The sequence below is a fragment of the Arabidopsis thaliana genome, assembly GCF_000001735.4.
Source record: "Arabidopsis thaliana chromosome 1 sequence".
Taxonomy (NCBI): Eukaryota; Viridiplantae; Streptophyta; class Magnoliopsida; order Brassicales; family Brassicaceae; genus Arabidopsis; species Arabidopsis thaliana.
This window is the reverse complement of record NC_003070.9, coordinates 2983741-3001378: the sequence shown is the minus strand read 5'-3', so window position 1 is coordinate 3001378 and position 17638 is coordinate 2983741. Positions and strand designations below refer to the sequence as shown.

At 36.3% G+C, this 17638-nt stretch overlaps 6 protein-coding genes and 2 long non-coding RNA genes across 10 annotated transcripts; 3 read left to right on the top strand and 5 right to left on the bottom strand.

Annotated features, from left to right (window-relative positions):
- Nucleotides 1-16: 16 nt before the first annotated feature.
- AT1G09280 (rhodanese-like domain protein) lies at nt 17-3279 on the top strand. Its single transcript, NM_100798.4, has 9 exons — nt 17-317; nt 662-823; nt 1246-1351; nt 1444-1624; nt 1711-1792; nt 1871-1953; nt 2043-2175; nt 2252-2351; nt 2464-3279. Exons 1-9 carry the CDS (start codon nt 126-128, stop codon nt 3168-3170), a joined length of 1746 nt encoding a protein of 581 aa, NP_563840.1. The 5' UTR covers nt 17-125; the 3' UTR covers nt 3171-3279.
- IMPA-4 (importin alpha) lies at nt 3157-7048 on the bottom strand. Of its 3 annotated transcripts, NM_179292.3 has the most exons (11): nt 6643-7048; nt 6136-6232; nt 5943-6034; nt 5711-5842; nt 5301-5486; nt 4989-5152; nt 4663-4741; nt 4450-4578; nt 4050-4177; nt 3541-3924; nt 3157-3459 (listed from the first exon to the last, which is right to left on the bottom strand). In NM_179292.3, exons 1-10 carry the CDS (start codon nt 6871-6873, stop codon nt 3546-3548), a joined length of 1617 nt encoding a protein of 538 aa, NP_849623.1. In that variant the 5' UTR covers nt 6874-7048; the 3' UTR covers nt 3157-3459; nt 3541-3545. The 3 variants fall into 3 exon arrangements, with proteins under 3 accessions (NP_849623.1, NP_172398.1, NP_001031011.1); NM_100797.6 differs by having other exon boundaries at nt 3157-3924; NM_001035934.2 differs by having other exon boundaries at nt 3157-3924; nt 6136-6228; nt 6643-6965.
- Nucleotides 7049-7558: 510 nt separating this feature from the next.
- AT1G09260 (Chaperone DnaJ-domain superfamily protein) lies at nt 7559-7998 on the bottom strand (the record flags this gene model as incomplete). The annotated part of the gene is made up of 1 exon (NM_100796.2): nt 7559-7998. The coding sequence occupies exon 1, from the start codon at nt 7973-7975 to the stop codon at nt 7559-7561; it is 417 nt and encodes a 138-aa protein (NP_172397.1). The 5' UTR covers nt 7976-7998.
- A 2953-nt stretch (nt 7999-10951) lies between these two features.
- Nucleotides 10952-12238, bottom strand: AT1G09250 (basic helix-loop-helix (bHLH) DNA-binding superfamily protein). The gene has a single exon (NM_100795.4). It carries the CDS (start codon nt 11868-11870, stop codon nt 11247-11249), a length of 624 nt encoding a protein of 207 aa, NP_563839.1. The 5' UTR covers nt 11871-12238; the 3' UTR covers nt 10952-11246.
- A 1036-nt stretch (nt 12239-13274) lies between these two features.
- AT1G04693 lies at nt 13275-13703 on the bottom strand. Its single transcript, NR_138759.1, has one exon. It is a non-coding gene; the product is annotated as an other RNA (long non-coding RNA).
- AT1G04687 lies at nt 13384-13703 on the top strand. The gene is made up of 2 exons (NR_138758.1): nt 13384-13493; nt 13544-13703. It is a non-coding gene; the product is annotated as an other RNA (long non-coding RNA).
- A 282-nt stretch (nt 13704-13985) lies between these two features.
- On the top strand, nt 13986-14505 carry AT1G09245 (Plant self-incompatibility protein S1 family). The gene has a single exon (NM_179291.2). The coding sequence runs from the start codon at nt 14012-14014 to the stop codon at nt 14429-14431; it is 420 nt and encodes a 139-aa protein (NP_849622.1). The 5' UTR covers nt 13986-14011; the 3' UTR covers nt 14432-14505.
- A 642-nt stretch (nt 14506-15147) lies between these two features.
- Nucleotides 15148-16550, bottom strand: NAS3 (nicotianamine synthase 3). The gene has a single exon (NM_100794.4). The coding sequence runs from the start codon at nt 16427-16429 to the stop codon at nt 15467-15469; it is 963 nt and encodes a 320-aa protein (NP_172395.1). The 5' UTR covers nt 16430-16550; the 3' UTR covers nt 15148-15466.
- Nucleotides 16551-17638: the final 1088 nt, after the last annotated feature.

The window sequence follows — 17638 nt, the reverse complement described above, 5'->3', positions numbered from 1 at the left end:
TCGGTTTGGTCCACCTCTGGTACGTGGTTTTCCAAATCGCGCTCTGAAACAGTGTTGGCTTCCTGGTTCCATCTTCGCGACGCCAAGAGCCTGAGATTATCCCAGTGGAAAGAAGAGAAACCCTAATGGGAACGAGCTCGTGTGGCGATCACGAGAAGCAGAGAATTGAAGATGAAGAGCAATACGGTGTGTTGCTGTACTACAAGTACACCTCTGTTCCTGATCTAGATGAGCTCGTTTCCTTCTATGAATCTAGCTGCAACTCATTAGGTCTACTCGGCCGAGTCAGGCTCTCCCCTAAAGGCGTCAATGTTACTGTATGCTTCTAATCTCCTTTTCTACATATCCAATGTTTTATATTTGATTTGACCATTTTCTGAGTTCTCTGTTTCGTCTGTGGTTCGCGTCTGATTGAGTATTAAAGCCATGAATCGAAAATTCTAACCCTTTATGTGGTGAGAGAACTGAAAAGAAAAACTTAACCCTTTTGAACTGTGTTCTGTTGGTTGTTTGATTGAGGATTAAAGTTCTCCATGTATAGTTACGACTTACGAGTGTAATCCATCTTAACCATTAAAGAAGTAGACACCAAAAGTTTGAAGCTTTTGCTAGAGTTCTGTTTATACGGTTGGGATAATAGAAAACTTTGCTTATTGGTTAGGTTGGTGGGAAATTAACTGCATTGGAGGAACATATTGCCGCTGCAAAGTCGAATTGTTTGTTTGAAGGGACTGACTTCAAGCTTGCATCTTGCCATCATCCCTTGAATGACAAAGTTGCTGAGGAATGTGGGTTTACATCACTCTCCATCCGAGTTGTTGAGGTTATTGTCTTATCTTTCTTACCAAACATAGTTAATGTTATGTTAAGTTCTTATCTGTGGAACACGTAAGATTCATTTGCGGGGATGATAAAAATATTCATGTTATGATCTCCTTGCTCATCTGACTGAATGTTTTCTACTAATTTATAAAATTCATGCCTATTCTTTCCATAGTCTCCATAACTGATGACCTTGATGTTGTATGTGCTGATTAAATCTTAAATTTTACAAGATTAACGATGACTTGGTGTCAAGTTAAGCTTTTTGTCTTCTCCGGACTTCAAATGTTTTCTCTTTCTGTACTTAGTTCCATTTTTTGCATGTGATGGATGAATTTTTTGTCATTGTGTCGAGGTTCTTAGACTATGACTTTACTTCCTCAGCATTTTGATAGATATGTGGCATTGTGTTGTGATTTGCAGGAGTTAGTGACCTTTAGTCCTTGCCCTCCCCTTAAACCCCCAGAAATTTCAAATGCTGGGAAGCATCTCTCTGCTGCAGAGTTTCATTCGGTCCTGCAGAGTGCCAGTAAGTTTCTTATTTGTTTTATTACTTACTGCTATATTGCGTTTCTTAGCTGATTACGTTTCCTTGCAACTCTGCTGAACATCTGGATGGAGATGGGAAGTCTGAGAATAAGGAACTTGTTTTGCTTGACGCGAGGAACCTGTACGAGACACGGATTGGAAAATTCGAATCAGAAAATGTGGAGACCCTTGATCCTGAAATCAGGCAATATAGCGATTTGCCAACCTGGATTGATCAGAATGCCGAGAAAATGAAGGGCAAAAACGTGCTCATGTATGAATAATAGTTTTGTGACATACGGAGATTTCTTGTTCAGTTTACTTTCTACATCACTGAAGTCTCATCTGTTGGCGAATCAGGTACTGCACTGGTGGAATCAGATGTGAAATGGCATCTGCATATATCAGATCTAAAGGTGCTGGATTTGAGAATACTTTTCAGGTGAGATCCTGGATCGCAAATGGATTTGATACAGGTCACTGAACTTGGCTGACTCCATCTGTTATTTGTTTCTTGCAGCTCTATGGTGGCATACAGAGATACCTTGAACAATTTCCCAGTGGTGGGTTCTTCAAAGGGAAGAACTTTGTGTTTGATCACCGGTATATATCTAGCATCTTTCTATTCTAATCTACGAGGAAAACAATTTTTATAGGTCCAGGTAACATTTATTTTGATGTCGGATTTAAAGGATCTCAGTTGGGAGCTCAAAAGAGGATATAATAGGCAGCTGCCTTCTCTGCAACAATACCTTTGACGACTATTCTCCACGTTGCCGTTGCAGATTATGCCGGATGCTTGTTTTAGTCTGCAATCATTGTCGGGTAATGCACCCAGACCACTTTTGTTGATCAACTCCATAAGGATTGTGTATCTTGGACTTATGATGTGCTATTGCAGGTTAAAGGAGATATATATATATGTGAGCTGTGTCGTAAACACGGAAAAGGGGAAGTCCCTTTGAGTCTTGATCCCTTAAACCAACCTTCTGAAAGCAATGGTAAGGTCTGTTTGTTCATTTTTGGATCAAATGTTTAAAACATCAGAGGATTTTTCAAAATTCTCTAGTCCCTTTTCCCCTGAAAACTTTGTCAATTCACTTCTATGGTCAGGTGACAATACAAGACGGAAGCTGAGGATCTTGTGCTTGCATGGATTTAGGCAGAACGCGTCTAGCTTTAAAGGGAGGACCGGATCACTAGCAAAGAAACTGAAGAATATTGCCGAGCTTGTGTTCATCGATGCACCACACGAATTACAGTTCATCTACCAAACTGCTACCCCTCCATCCGGAGTATGCAATAAGAAGTTTGCGTGGTTGGTGTCATCAGATTTTGATAAACCGAGTGAAACAGGCTGGACAGTGGCCCAATGCCAGTTCGATCCATTGCAGTATCAGACTCAAACTGAAGGGTTTGATAAATCGTTGACATACTTGAAGACGGCATTTGAAGAGAAAGGGCCTTTTGATGGCATTCTCGGATTCTCTCAAGGTGCAGCAATGGCTGCGGCTGTATGTGGGAAACAGGAGCAGCTCGTAGGTGAAATAGACTTCAGATTCTGCGTGTTGTGCTCGGGTTTCACACCGTGGCCATTGTTGGAGATGAAGGAGAAACGATCGATTAAATGCCCTTCACTTCACATATTCGGAAGTCAGCCTGGAAAAGACAGACAAATTGTGACTCAAGCCAGCTCAGACCTGGCGGGGTTGTTTGAAGATGGTTGCGCCACCATTGTTGAGCACGATTTTGGCCACATCATTCCTACAAAGTCTCCTTATATTGATGAGATTAAAGCTTTCCTTTACCAATTCATTTGAGGACTTTATTAACAAGACAAGAAGACTCTTTTGCAATCAAATATTTCTTGTACTTGTACTCTTGCCAAGTAAAAGTTATTAAACTATAACGACGACAAAGATTAAAGTGACAAATACAAAGTGTACCATATCCTAAACCAGAAACCACACTACACATAATTCATAGCAGAGTTTAAGATACAGAATCAGAGAATGATTCAGACAAATAAGGACAACATCAACAACAAAAAGAAAAAAAAACAGAAAAATAAGCCTTTTTGCACCAGAACTCAAAAAGTCGAACTTGAACCTGGCAATTGTCAATAACAGTTGCAAAAGCTGAATCTCATGTTTCCCAAACCAAAGGATTTCAATTTGTACTACTGTATACCTTTTTCAGGCAAATTTGAATCCACCAACGGGAGCAGCGGGATTGTTCCCAAAATTGAAAGCCTGTTGTGAATTGTCATTCCCGCCGTCCTGCAGAATCTGTTCTTCCTCTTCTTCAGCCCAATATCTCTCCAATATCTTAACGGCCTTCTCATATATCTCGTTGTTATCATGGGATTGAAGGTTTTCGACTTTGTCCAACCCATCAGATTCTTCTATTATTTGAGCATAGAGATTCACCCCACTGTTTAATCCCATTTCCTTGTCAGCCTCACCAACCTTGAGAATGTTTTCAAGACCCTCGAGGCACACTGTCACGATCCTTGGATCAGGGCAGATTAGAAGATCACAAAGTGGTTTGATGCAGCCTTGGGTCACCAAATATCTGCATGCAAAACTGTGTTATGGCATTTTTCGATTTCGAGATAGATAATGGTATAAGACTAAGAAGGAACACTATGAAGTGAAGTTAGTTGTTTGCAAATGCGCTTCAGAATAGAGATGACATACTGAATCTGCTCATGTGACCCTCCTGATGTGGCATTGGAAATAGCCCAAGCAGCTTCCTTCTTTATATCGAACTCCGCGTTTTGGAGCAAGTGCACAAGAGGGAGGATTATTCCAGCGCCAACCACAGCCTATTGTTTCAAATATATAAACTGATTAAAAAATTGCTTTTAGCCTCTGAAACTTTAATTAATCTCAATATTTTCAGTAGCAAATAGGGTATAATTAGGTTTCTAGGCAGAGAAGTCATTGGAAAATATGAAAGTACTAAAATTAGCTCGCTCTACTAAAAAGTTAAGAAAAGAGTAACTTCTTCACTTTTCTTCCAGAATCAGAAATGAATATCTTCCATGAACAGCCGTCTTCTTGACATATTAGAGATAGCAACAAAAAAACCGCATACCTCTATCTGAAGTTTATTCCCAGCAGTAATATTCGAGATAGTCCAACAAGCTTCTTTTTTTATACTTTTCTTGTGATTTTGCGTCAGCAAATTATAAAGGTGTGGTAGTACGCCACTCTCAATTATAAACTGACAAGCAAAGACACAGTCATAGTCAAAATCTCAAAACAAATACCCAAAACAACATAAATAGTCGTTCGTCATAAATCATACCTGTGTCTGAGAGTCATCACCAGTTACGATGTTCCCAACAGTTCGAAGAGCAGGAATGAGAACCGTAGGTGATTGATGACTTGAAGAAAGATATATTAATTAGTATAGATGCACCAAGGAAAAAAAAAATAAACAAAAGGAACAAGAATATGAGATAGTAAGAACATCAACATTCAGTTGCCAGAAGATACTCAAAAAGCATCACAAATTTGAAGATACCAACACCTTTATTGAGATAGACAAACTTTTATAGAGAGACTAAATATGATGAGAAATAAACAAAAATAATGTCTAGTCAATTATTGGTCAGGAAAAAAAGAACTAACCCCAAAAGCTCCACAAGTCGTGGACAGACACCTGCCTCAATCACAGCCTGAATCTTATCATTGGGGCCATCTGAAAGGTAGGAGAGAGCCCAGCAAGCATCAGTGAGAACCTCTTCATCATTCAGATAGATAAGCTGCCGAAGAATTGGCAACGCAGGCTTCACCTGAAACATATGAATAACCAACACTAGGCTTGAGTAAAGTAAGGAACACAACGAAACAAATATAATAATAACAATAAATAAATAAACTAGAACCATCAATCATAAGTTGTCCAGAAAAATCAAAGAGAAGCCATTCCTGTAGTCATACCTGTTCAAATGGTGTTGGTGGTTTACCACGACAAAAGTTGGACAAGGTCCATGTAGCATTTCTTAGCATGGACAACTTAGAATTTTCATTTAACTGAGCCAGCAATGGCTCAAGGGCCCCATAGTTGAGAACAAGATTCCTGCAGTTTGGAGAGTCCCCAGCAACATTTCCCAAGGCCCACACCGCCTACAATGATATCATGTAAGGGTTTGTACGAAGCCATAAAAAGTTATAGCACCTATGACTACGGAAAAGCAGTTGGCTGACTATATCACGAAAAACCACTAAGGATCAAAACAAACAACAAACAAACCAAATACGACCACGGAACTTAGAGGCATGTATCCAGGTGGACCAGGTCACATATACAAAATGGAAGCACGCAGTTATCTAGCTAGTTAGTGGCAAACCTGCTCTCGAACGTCATCACTAGCAGATGTAAGAAGCTTAACGAAGATAGGAACCGCCCCCTGTTCGATTACAACCCGAGTATGATCTGATGTTCCTGACGCAACATTGGTCAAAGCCCATGCAGCCTCAAACTGCAAACAAACTTTTCATTAAGCCACCAAACTATTCTTGAGTCTTCAAGGTGCAATTAATAAAGAACAAATCTAAAAATGAAAGAAGTACAAGACATACCTGCAATTGAGGATGGTCATGCCTTCCAAGAAACTCCACAAATCGAGGGATAACCCCAGCTTTGATCACTTCATCAATTGGAGGACTACGCTCTGTTTATCAAACCGTGTTACAAGCAACCATCAGAAGTCTATTACACACATACAACCCCAGAACAGAAAATTGCTTCTGAAAGGAACAAATGTATACCTACCTATAGATAACAACTTTCTAAATTGGGTAGTCGCTTCTAGCTGAGCTTGAGGATCATCAGAATAAACACCTTGTACCATCATTGGGATACCTTCTAACTGTCAAAAGCACATGAACGTAATCAAACAGTTGTTTCCACAGAAACGAAAACCTCTCCTTGGCTAGAAATGTAACACATCCAATCCATTGACAAGATCATCGGATCAGAAGATAGAAATTCCGATATCTAACTAAAGCACACTATACATTGCGATCAGCATACATGGTCATCCAGGATCCGCTATCAATCCCAAATATCCATAAACAAATTCCCAAAAACAAAAAACTAAACTTTGATGGTCAATTATGAGATTGGGAGCTGAGATCTAGAATTGAGGTAGGAAACAGAATCAAAGCCTCACTTTTTTCAACAATCAAACAAAGATCCATCACTAAATAATCAAATCATGTGATCCAAATCACAAAATCACGCACAATTGTATCGAAATTCAGATCAAAGGGAACTTACTCGTTTCTCAACGGCGGCAGCGGTCTGGGGACCATCAAGGCCAGCTCCGAGAGGCAGCTGCTGCTGAAGCATCATTCCTTCACGACGCTTCTTGAGAAGACTATCCTCACGCTTGTTTTTCCTAATCTCGACGAGATTGTCCTCTCTCCTCCGCCTGGCCTCATCGGCATCGACGCCTGTCTTGTATATCTTCTTCCTTAGCTCCGCGCGTGTGCTCGGCCTCAGCGACATCGTTTGTTAAAATCTCTTTCTCTCTCTCGTTCCCTGAAGGCAAACCACTTCGTCTGGATCTTCTTCCTTCTCTCTCGCTCTTTGGCAAAATTGAAATTGGAGAAATTGGGATCGTGGAGGACGAGTCGTCTGGTGCTTTCGGGTTCGGATCCGGGTCGGAGTTTTATTGGTTGTTGGATCCTTCCTCCTGACAGAGAAGTATTGCCACGCTGGCGCAAAATTTTTGTTTTTTCAGTTAATAATAATTTCGGATTTTGTTGGATCCTTCCTTCTTTTCGAATCTTTTCTCCCAAGAATCAGAGACTTTTTTCGCAACATATTATATCATTATATGTAATTATCTTGTATTAAAATAAAATAAATATAATCACGTTATTCCAACGAAAAGCAAACTCTACTAGAATCGTAACTTTTCTTATCAAATCATAATTATTATGGCAGCAAAACTGTAAATTTTGCATTTAAATAAATTCAAAAAAAGTTTGTAAAAATATCCATTAGCACTTTCAAACTGTCACAAGTTTACTTGGAATTAATACCTAGATAAAATAAAATAAAATCATAAAATTAACCTAAAAAAAGAAGAAGAACAAATAGGTTTTGTATTCCAATTCCCAAGAAAGACATGAAACCCTTGCCTCACTGTTTGATGTGGTTCATGATCTTCTGGAGACATGAATCATCTTCACTTAAACCTTTTTTTGATATTGTAATCTTTTCGTTTTTCAGGATCGGACAAGATCTTCCACGCATAATTAATAATCTCGAAAGCTGATTTGGCGGCAATAGATTTATTTGTGTCGGGGTAGAGCTTAACCAAGATGTCTCTGTACTTTCTTTGAATCATCTGATGGCTACAGAACGGATTTGAGATTCTCAAGATATCGTAGTGTGTGAAACTGGCTTTTTGGCTAGTCAAGTTGATTTGATAGGCGAGGAGAATCTGTGAGATCTCATGGTGGTTTGAAGATGTGTTTGGGTGACCAAACGTTAAGTCATTCACGATTTCAATGGCTCCTTTTAGATTACCTCTTTGATAATGTGCTTCCGCTAGTTTTAGCTGGTTTTTAAAGAATTTTGGAGCTTTCATTGAATCGTTCATTCTTTGTTTTTATTGCTGAGAATTAATGGTGAGCATGAGAGATTCAGTGATGAATTTATAAGAGAAACAAAAACATCTATGAAAAATAGGGTTTTGAGATTTGGATAACACCGAATTTTTATGGAAAATGATATTTGGGTATATCCATATTTAAGAGACAAAGAAAAATAATTTTTATTTTTATAAATCCTTTATATTGTAAAACATAAGTCACTGTACCAATAAAAATGTTAAATAAATATTTACAAAACAACAAAAAAGAATCTTCTCAATAAATAAATAAAAGCACGATTTCTCTATAAATACATTTTTGTCCTAAGTAAATTAAATCGAGAAATTACTTAAAAATACAAACTAGCCATATTTTCCACTTTGTTGTTATCGGCGGTTTCTACTCAGGCAAATATAACCGTTTCTCGTCTTTTATTTAATGAAAAGAAAAACTATCAAATTTTTAAATTTTGTGCGTAGAAAAGTTGGAGAGTACGATTGATCTAACTGTTCAGGAATGTGAGAGCAAATAAGAAAGTCAAAGATTTGGTTAGTTCTAAATTTGATTTATCAAGCTTACTCTCAATAAATTTGATTTCGTGACTATGTCATTTTAATATTCTCGTTTGATTTGTATAATAGCATAAAAACATTTACTAAAATGTTGCACTCATTGTAAAATTACAAAAAACAAAATTGAAGAAATTACATTTTATTTATTTAAAAAATTGTCATTTCTTTCACAGTAATAAAGATATGATCCTTTGTTCTGGAATGTAGGAACATGACCCCTTTCCATATCTCCACTTATATAGCTGTAGTTGTTTAGTTTGCTTAATGAAAACACCATAGTTGTTTAATTTGGTTCATTGTAGAAACGTAACAGATCCAAGTAACCAAAAAAGACGATTTATAAAGGCAGATTGAATTTTTCTCAAAAAAGTTGTCTTGTTTTTCATTGCTCTAGATTGGGACCTTAAACATCAAGGAAGGCCGACACTAGTTTGCTTGTCTATAGCCTCTCAATAATATTCCGAGTTAAGTTATTTGGAAGGAAGAAATTCTAACACTGCACATCAAAGAAAAAAACAAAAATTTGACTAATTTTTATTTTCTTTGGAAAACCAAAATATAACTATATATTTACTCTTCAGTTTATCTGTCAACATGTTTTCCTTTATCATCATGTCGTGAAAATGGAACTCGACGGGAGGAATCCATGAAGAGTGAATTGTTAGAGGCAAGTCCAAGAAGCTTGAATGCAAGATTCACAACACGATCTAATAGTAACATTCAAAATTTGGTTATATGTATGGAGGTAGTGATATAGAAACAAAATCGTAGGAGTTGAAGTGGATAATGGTTGACTTGAGACCACGTGCGGAAATGCGAGAAAACACGAGCACAGTTCAAAGACAACGAAATCTGTCTGACTAAGTACATGTGCGAGTGCATGCTGTCTTGCCACGTGTTCCATCTCATTACACCACGCAAAAGTCTTTTACGTGTATAATCAAACGTACATGAAAAGAAAAGATATGGATGACAGTATTTGTTGAATTAAATTTTGTCGAAGAGGGTTTTTGTTTGCTTCTCTAATCGTCGGACCCATTGTTTCCACTACTCAACATTCTGGTCCGGTCTTTTCTGCCGGTTGAACCGATTGCATTTTCCTTCTCTTCTACGGATTCCATAACGTTAAAGTGAGGAGTATTGGTGGAATTAGGGAACTCAAACACAAGGTAAGAATAAGATGATAATTTTGTATTTTTCTTGTTTTGTTTTTTACGAGTCGATAAGTATGGACTGTAAATGTAAAACTAGTGTTTGCTTTTGTTTGTAAATAGCGTTGTAGAAAGAGGAGATTCTTGAAAATTTGGCATCTCCTCGGCCACATTCACATATGAGGTTCATAATTGGAGTCACATGGTTGCATGTGATCACATTGGGTCTACCTTTTAGCCACATATGGCCAACTCCACATTTTCTCCTTCTTCTTTTTTTCCTCTTTTTTCTTTTCGTTTGTTTTGTAGCTATCATTCGATGCATTTATATTATTTAATTAACAAAAGCATACCTATACATATTTGCCTCACTATTAATTCCGCTTTTCTTCACAAAAACCATATCATGTGAATGAATACATTACTATCTAAAACTATATCAGCCGTATTAAGAAAACTAGAAAAGGACAAAAGATGCAGTATGTCGATAGATGACATTTGGATAACCTATCTATCTCAGTTGACAAATATCTTTGAAATACAACCATAAATTAGTTTTTTTTAAGTTTCATCTAACATGTACTTAAAATATATATATTTAAAACCTATAGCACATCCTCCAAGCTCGATCCAAGGACTTATCAAGATGGATTTTGTGAGAAATCTTCTTATATAACTTGGAAGACACAATGACCCACAAACATGTTGCCATTTAATTTGATATACAACAAAAAGGTGTGAATGCTTTTGAAAGACATATTGGGTGTTAAAAGAAAGAGCACACGTGGGGAGTCTTAAAGAGGGAAAAAAGATGTTCCAAGAGACTCATTTCTCAATCTTATTGTTTCCTCTTCTTTTGGTTCCATTTTTGTGGTCCTTTTTGCTCACCACTTCTTTCAATGTTATTCCTAGTGGATTTCTTCTGACAACTAACTTTTACTAACTTGTATTTTATACCATAATCATCAATTTTTCATAATGTCAGTTCTCTTGAAGAGTCGTATGCTACTCCTTGTTATCATAATTAATGTTGACATTCAAGTAAATGTTTTTTTCTAATCAGTTTGAAAGATTTTGAGGGCATTTTGAGCAAAAAATACACTTTTCGACATAAACTTCAACGTCGGAAAAAGTCTTTGAGAATCACATGGAGTCCATTGGCCCCAAAATTAAGGTGGGTGTCCTCAACACGTTACACGCACATGCTCATTTTTGAATTGCTTCAACTTGCAAATTATTTGTTCTTCTCCTTACTTTTTAGTTTCTTTAATTTGTAGGTCTAATTTTTTTTTAAAGCGTTAAACAATTTTTGGAATCGACATTAGTTGGCATTTTGTTGTTGTTATTGTTTAGATAACTTTGATTATCTAACGAAAAAACAAAGAAAGATCAAAATGGATACAAAAAAAAAGAAGTGATGATGTATACAAATAAAATACATGAATTTAATAAATTAAAATCGCGTCGACGAGAAAAAAAAAACACTTGAAGCCAAAATAAAGGGGTAAAAAGGTAAAAGAAAAGCTAATTAACAACTGACAAACTAACTGCCGCCGTTAAGTTCCGGTCAACGTCGTCCGTGGTGCGGCTGCGGTTAAAAGTTCGGCGAGAGCCTCCATGGCTCGAACCTGCATCTCTAACGCTGCGATGTAATCGGTCGCTTCATCTAAAAGATTCGGTACAGAGACTTTCCGGCAACCAGGAACCAAACGGCCAAGAATCTTCAGTTTTCTCTCAACCGCCGGTAACTTAATCCGATTCGTCTCCGTGAGACCTTTTCTCGATTTACAATTTCCCGTTGACTTTTTCGCCTTTCTATGTTTCTTCAGCTTCGCTCGGACGCGACTCGCTAAAATCGCTCTGCTCCACCGAGTCGTACCACGAGCGGACGCAGCTAGAACTCGATCCGCCGTATCACGTATCTCCCTCGCCGCGCCGGAGACGAGTTTATCGGTCTCGTTGTTGCTGGTGGTGGAAGATCTCTGACGAACTCGGCGTAAAGCTTCGACGAGCTTACAAGCGTAGATCTGTTGCACACGATTCGTTTTCCATCTCTTCAAGCTTTCTTCGTTGACACGTCGTGCCTCTATCTCCGCCTCCGCCGTCTCTGATATCCTCGGCTTCTTTCTTCGAGACGATTCACCTGTGTTTTCGATGCTCGGGAACAGAGACTCCACCATTAAATCCGATTTAAAACCAGAGATTCAAAGAAACCGATGATAAAAGGCAAAAACAACAATCTCTTCTTCTTCTTCAGATTCTGAGAGTCTCTCTTTCTCTCTCTCTCTCTCTCAATGTGACTAGTTAGAAACAAGAGAAGATGAATGGAGAGAGATCAGTTTTTATATCTCTGCCAATCGCCAGCGGAGCTATAACACTTAATTCCACTTTTGCCCTTATTTACCGGTATTTGTTTTTTGTGTTTTTTTTCATTAGTTAAAAATCTTTTGTTTTTAATCTTTTGTCATTCATGTGATTGTTCTTTATCTTTTTGCCTTGGCATGAAGCTCCAAAATTATGCCCTTTAATAGTCAAAATGCTGAGCGATGCAAATATATTTTCTATGTTTATACATTGTAACTCCAAAGGTCAAAGAATATAGACGATTGATATATATATTTTTGATAAGTTGAGAAATAAAGGGTGATGTTGAATCTTTTGTTTCAAGTGGTTGCGGTAGAATTCATGTGGTTTTATTTTATTTTAAAGGTAAGCAGAGAAAGGGAAAAAAGCACTCAGAGAGTGAAATAAGCAAAAGAGAAAAGAAAATTTACCAAAAAAGCATTCCATGTGACCATTTTCATGGCGCTGCCATATGAGAAAAAAGGATCTCTTTTGTGTGACCTTTACTCATTTGTAATGTTGTGGACAATTTTCCGCCAACAAATTCTCTCCTTTGCCGTTTCCCACTATTTTGTGTGTGATTTGTATGTTTCTAATTGATATCTCAATCTAAAGAGTAATGAGTAGTCTACAAAGGAAAAACAAAAATAAAATTCAAGAGTAATGAGTAGTATATGTATATTGTCTTCATACCATAGTTTAGAAAATATTTTTTCTTGACAAAATTCGATCCTTCGTAACGGTGAATGTCATTGTCAATTTGTCATATATCACGAGGGAATTATTAGTTCCTACACCAAGTTCTAAATCTTAAACAAACCATGATCTAAATTCTATAGTAACTAATGTAAAACATTTACTTTTCTTGATCAATTCGTTTTTGGCACCTTGCTATGGAAAACACGAGAGAAATGTTTTAGCAATTATGAGTTGACACTAAATATTATAAGTGCATTTTTGTAGTAAATGTGTGATTTATACCAAAAAAAACAAGAAAAAAAAAAAGAAGATCTTGAAGAGAATCTAAAAGGGCCCTTTTCTCTGTAATTGGCCAGAGAGGCTTGCCCCCTTAATTGAGACATCGTCTCCATGTCTCTTCCTTTTCTTAATATTTTAACCACGCTCAAATATTTCTTCTCCGACTCTCTTAATAATACTCACCAAATTTTTAAACTGGAACCCATTGATATATGTGGTCGTAAGCTTTTCTTGTGCGTGTATATTTTTTAGATTCTAAAATATCACAAGATTCACAGCGCACATATGACACCAAAAAAAAAAAACACATGTCTATATGCATCAGACCAATTATGGAATCTCCCAAGGAACAAAAACATGCTCATTCGTGAATACAGTATCCAAGGTGGGGAAGTTAAAGACTAGATCTTACTCAGGAATTCATAAACACTGAGGTCAAAATCGAACAACATCACACAAAGGAAACAGCTCTCTTGGATCAAGTAACTTGTCTTTGCTATGTGGTTGCGTTGCTTTTCAGTTATTACCAGGAGCCTTCTGTACCTACTGTTGGGTTTGTGAACGCCTTGGCCCCTTTATAAAGTTTTAAATCTAGTCCATTAAGGCTCATTTATCGTTAGACTTACTGGGCCTGTATAGGCCCGAGGACAGATGTTATTTTGTTATGTTGAAATCGGGAGTTCAAATTTTCGAAATCTTCCGTATTACAAGATACACTTGTCCTGTTAAAATAGTACACTTGCAAGATTTTTTTGTTATATCTTAAATATTTTGGTTTTAGTTAGATGTTTGTGGATCACCTATGATTTGTAAGGTTGAATCCATTGGGATTGGTCAACCATACTTTTTTCGGCAATACCTATATATTAATAATTCATGTTTGTGTTTCAATTTAACTAATTTTAGTTAAGGCCATAAGAAAATACTAACACACTAATAACTATATATAATGCATTATTGATGTCATCAAATTCAAACTGGAGTCTCAAATTACTCTTAAATGAATCGTTTTATAATTTTTATGTTTGTTGTTGTAACATATTTTGGATTGAATGTAGCATTTGACATGTTCCCATGTCCAAAAAATAAAGTTCTAATTAGAAACGAGCTTGGTCCCGGTTTAGTTCTTCAATACCATTGTCATTCAAGAGATCACAATCTAGACGTCGCAAATTTACAATTCAATGAATATAAAGAAATCGCATTCGGAGACAAGTTAGGAAAAAGAACAAGATGGAGTTGCATTTTGAAACACGGCTTATACATGCGATATTATTCAGAATTTATAGCATACATGATGGCCAACGTTCGTCGATGCGGTGCTATCCGTAATTGGATTGCTAGAAAAGATAGAATTTACCTTATAAGAAATGTAAATCCGCCAGCAGTGTTCCGTTATACATGGAATAAAACTAAGTAATGTTGATGATAATAATATTTTTTTCATCTTTGTAATTTACATCAAGATTCTTCATATATATATATATATATTTGCAGTTATTTTGTGAAATAAATCCTATAGTTAAGATTTATTTACAATGACTGCCACTGGATTTTAATGTTTGTTTTTGATAATTAGAAAGAAAATATTCTAATTAAATATTTGACATTTAACAATCTTCTTAAAATCTCTCGACCTTAACTACACGATTAATTACTAAAATAAAACTTCCAAAATATTTAATATCATTTAATTACTACAAAATTATCATTTTTGATATTGCTTTTCTGCATGATTATAACAATTCGATTATAATCATCAAACCGCAAAGATATTTGATAACATTTAATTACTACAAAATTATAAAATATTTAGACAATAATTTATAAACATATCATAATAAGATCAACATTAATAAAATAAATAAATTTTTTTACAGGACGGGTTGACGGGACGGGTTTGGCAGGACGTTATAAAATAAAACTATTTTATAGATAAATACAATTTGCAAACTTTTATATATATTAATTTAAAAAATAAATTGCTCCGCGGTTAAAATCTAGTATATATTTATATAAACGCTTTGAATGAATGGAAAAAGAAAATGCATAACCATATGGAATAGTTTCAGTCAACAATAGCGATAGAAGAACCTCTTAACTATGATGAAGGACAAGCTTCACCTTCACCTACAAGCAGAATCTGTTGACATTAGCAAAACGGATACAAACTACTTTCTGAGCCGAACAAAAAGATTGTGTGTTGTGTTTTTTTTTTGTATTATATCTGATTAGAAATTAAACAGAATAAATATGTTAAGAGCATGAGACAAAATCGTGTTCTGTTTCAGCCCAACAGTGTCGCGCGAAACAAATCCATTTCTAGGAATATAGAAAGAAAAATAAAACAAACAAAGAACAATTGAGAAAAGACACCAACACACAACACAAAGACACAAATCATAATTAGGAAGCTTCCATAAGATAGAGAATTAGGAAACAAGAAACGTCCTCCTTAAGACAACTGTTCCTCCCTAGCTCCGAACTCCTCGATCATCATGTTCTTGTTCATTTTCGCGTGGGTCTTGGAACAGTTGCAAGGCTTGAGCAAGCATGAATTAGGACCACCAACATTCCCAATTGAAACAACTGGATGCTTTTTAGAGATCACCACGGAGTTGATAACATCATCTGTTGGGTGATAAATAGACAAAACCTCGAACCCCTGAAGATCACACGGCTCAACGATCGGATAAAGAAACGCTCTCGGACCATGAGCACTCCTAAGCATGAGCACAGCACCAGGAGCCATGTGTTTCTGCAGATGCTCGATCACTTTAACTTTCTCCTCTTTGTTCATTCCAACAAGAGCAGCTAGAAACACGACATCAAAGCTCTTTAAGCTCTCTGTCACGTCCATTATATCAACGGTGTGGAAGAACATGCGTTGAGAGATGTCTGGATCAGAGGAAACCAGAAGAGAAGCGAGTGAGTTCGCTGATGGGTCGATGTCAAAGTTGTGAAAGATTGTGTCTTTGAGATGGAATGAAGCAAGAACGATGGAAGTGAGAGGAAGAGGACCAGATCCAATGAAAGCCACACTCTTTGGGACAAAGCCATTTAGGTTTTGTTCGAGGAGGTCGAACTCGAGCTTTCCGAGTTTCAAATAGTTGTTGTAATAAGGGAAAATGTTTAAATGATGAAGTGGGTTGTCTTGGTAAGAGGTCAAGATCGAAGAGAAATGGTTTTCTAAGTGACCTTCGGCTAGACCACAAATCTTGATGAGATTAAGTCGAATCTCTTGGACTCTGTCACACATCTTGGTGACATCGATGTTAGGGTTTGGTGGTATGCATGTGGAAACGAGCTGCTTGAAGAGAATGTTGACATCTTCGGATGGTTTTAGACTCTCAAGCTTTGAGATCTTTTCGTAGAGATCGCATATTGTTTGCACCAATTGTTCGTCTTGGCAACCCATGTCGACACTATGAGGTTATTGATTTTTCTCTTTCTCTTTGGAGAATAATCGTGTGTTCTCGGGTGGTGTGAACTGTTTGGACTGGAGGGATGGATATTTATTGGCGTGGGGTTGGGGATCTACATCAACTAGAAAAAGAATCTAATTATTTTAACATTTCATTATTCAAATATACTATATAACGTACACTTGCGTTTTTGTTTCTTTTTTTGTTTAACTAATTAAGAATAGATCCTTATATTTAGGTTTTGAAGTAAAAGATTTATTTAAGTCAAGATATTAGTTTAATGTTTACAGTATTGGTTTAGTTTCTATGATTTCTGATTTAGGTTTAAGGTTTTAGTTTAGGTTTAGAGTGTATGTTTTCGATTATAGAAATTTCATTCCTAATTGCTATAAAATTTACAATCATTTTCAAAATTATCCTGGTTATGAAAAATGACTTGTGTGAACATGGATTAGATCCAAAAATGTTATAAATTATTGGATATATTGTATTACACTAAGCAAGATGTACAGTAATTGATGGATGATATGAAACGTATAATCTCCATTAATTGATGGATTACATGAAAGCTAAATGAGATAATTTGTTTGTTTTATTCCATTCTTCTGTATATAAAAAATGAGATAAGGTTTGAATGTGTCCATGTAGTACTTCTTCCAACTCGTATGAGACAACTACACAAAAGTTTGATGCCTTATCATTTTTCTGTACGTAGCATATGATGTAAACACATAATTACACAGAAATAAAGAGTCCATTACTATATTATGGGGCAGTTCAAAATATATAGCCAAGAGCTTTTAGTCTTTTAGAAAGAAATGTGCATGACTTGCGACAACACAAAAAGTGTAACTAACCACAGTAATTAAAAATATATATATGGAGTAACTACTAACCTATATAACAAGTTGCTTGACCGAAAAACATACGTCCTTTGTCTGTTTCCAAACATCAACTTTGGAATTAAATTGTAAGACTTCCTCACAAATATCAAACTGAGTTTTCAATATTTTTTGAAAAGAATATGCGAATTTCAGAAGAAGATAATCTCTTCATGGCGTGTGCCTTCCACAAATTTCTTACGGCTCTCCTTGTTTTCTTTTGATATGCTTCATGAATCTCTCAAATTCTTCACGCAATCATATATATTTTCATATCTAGAAAGAATAATAATTTTTTTTTTTTTATCTCAATATAGCTTT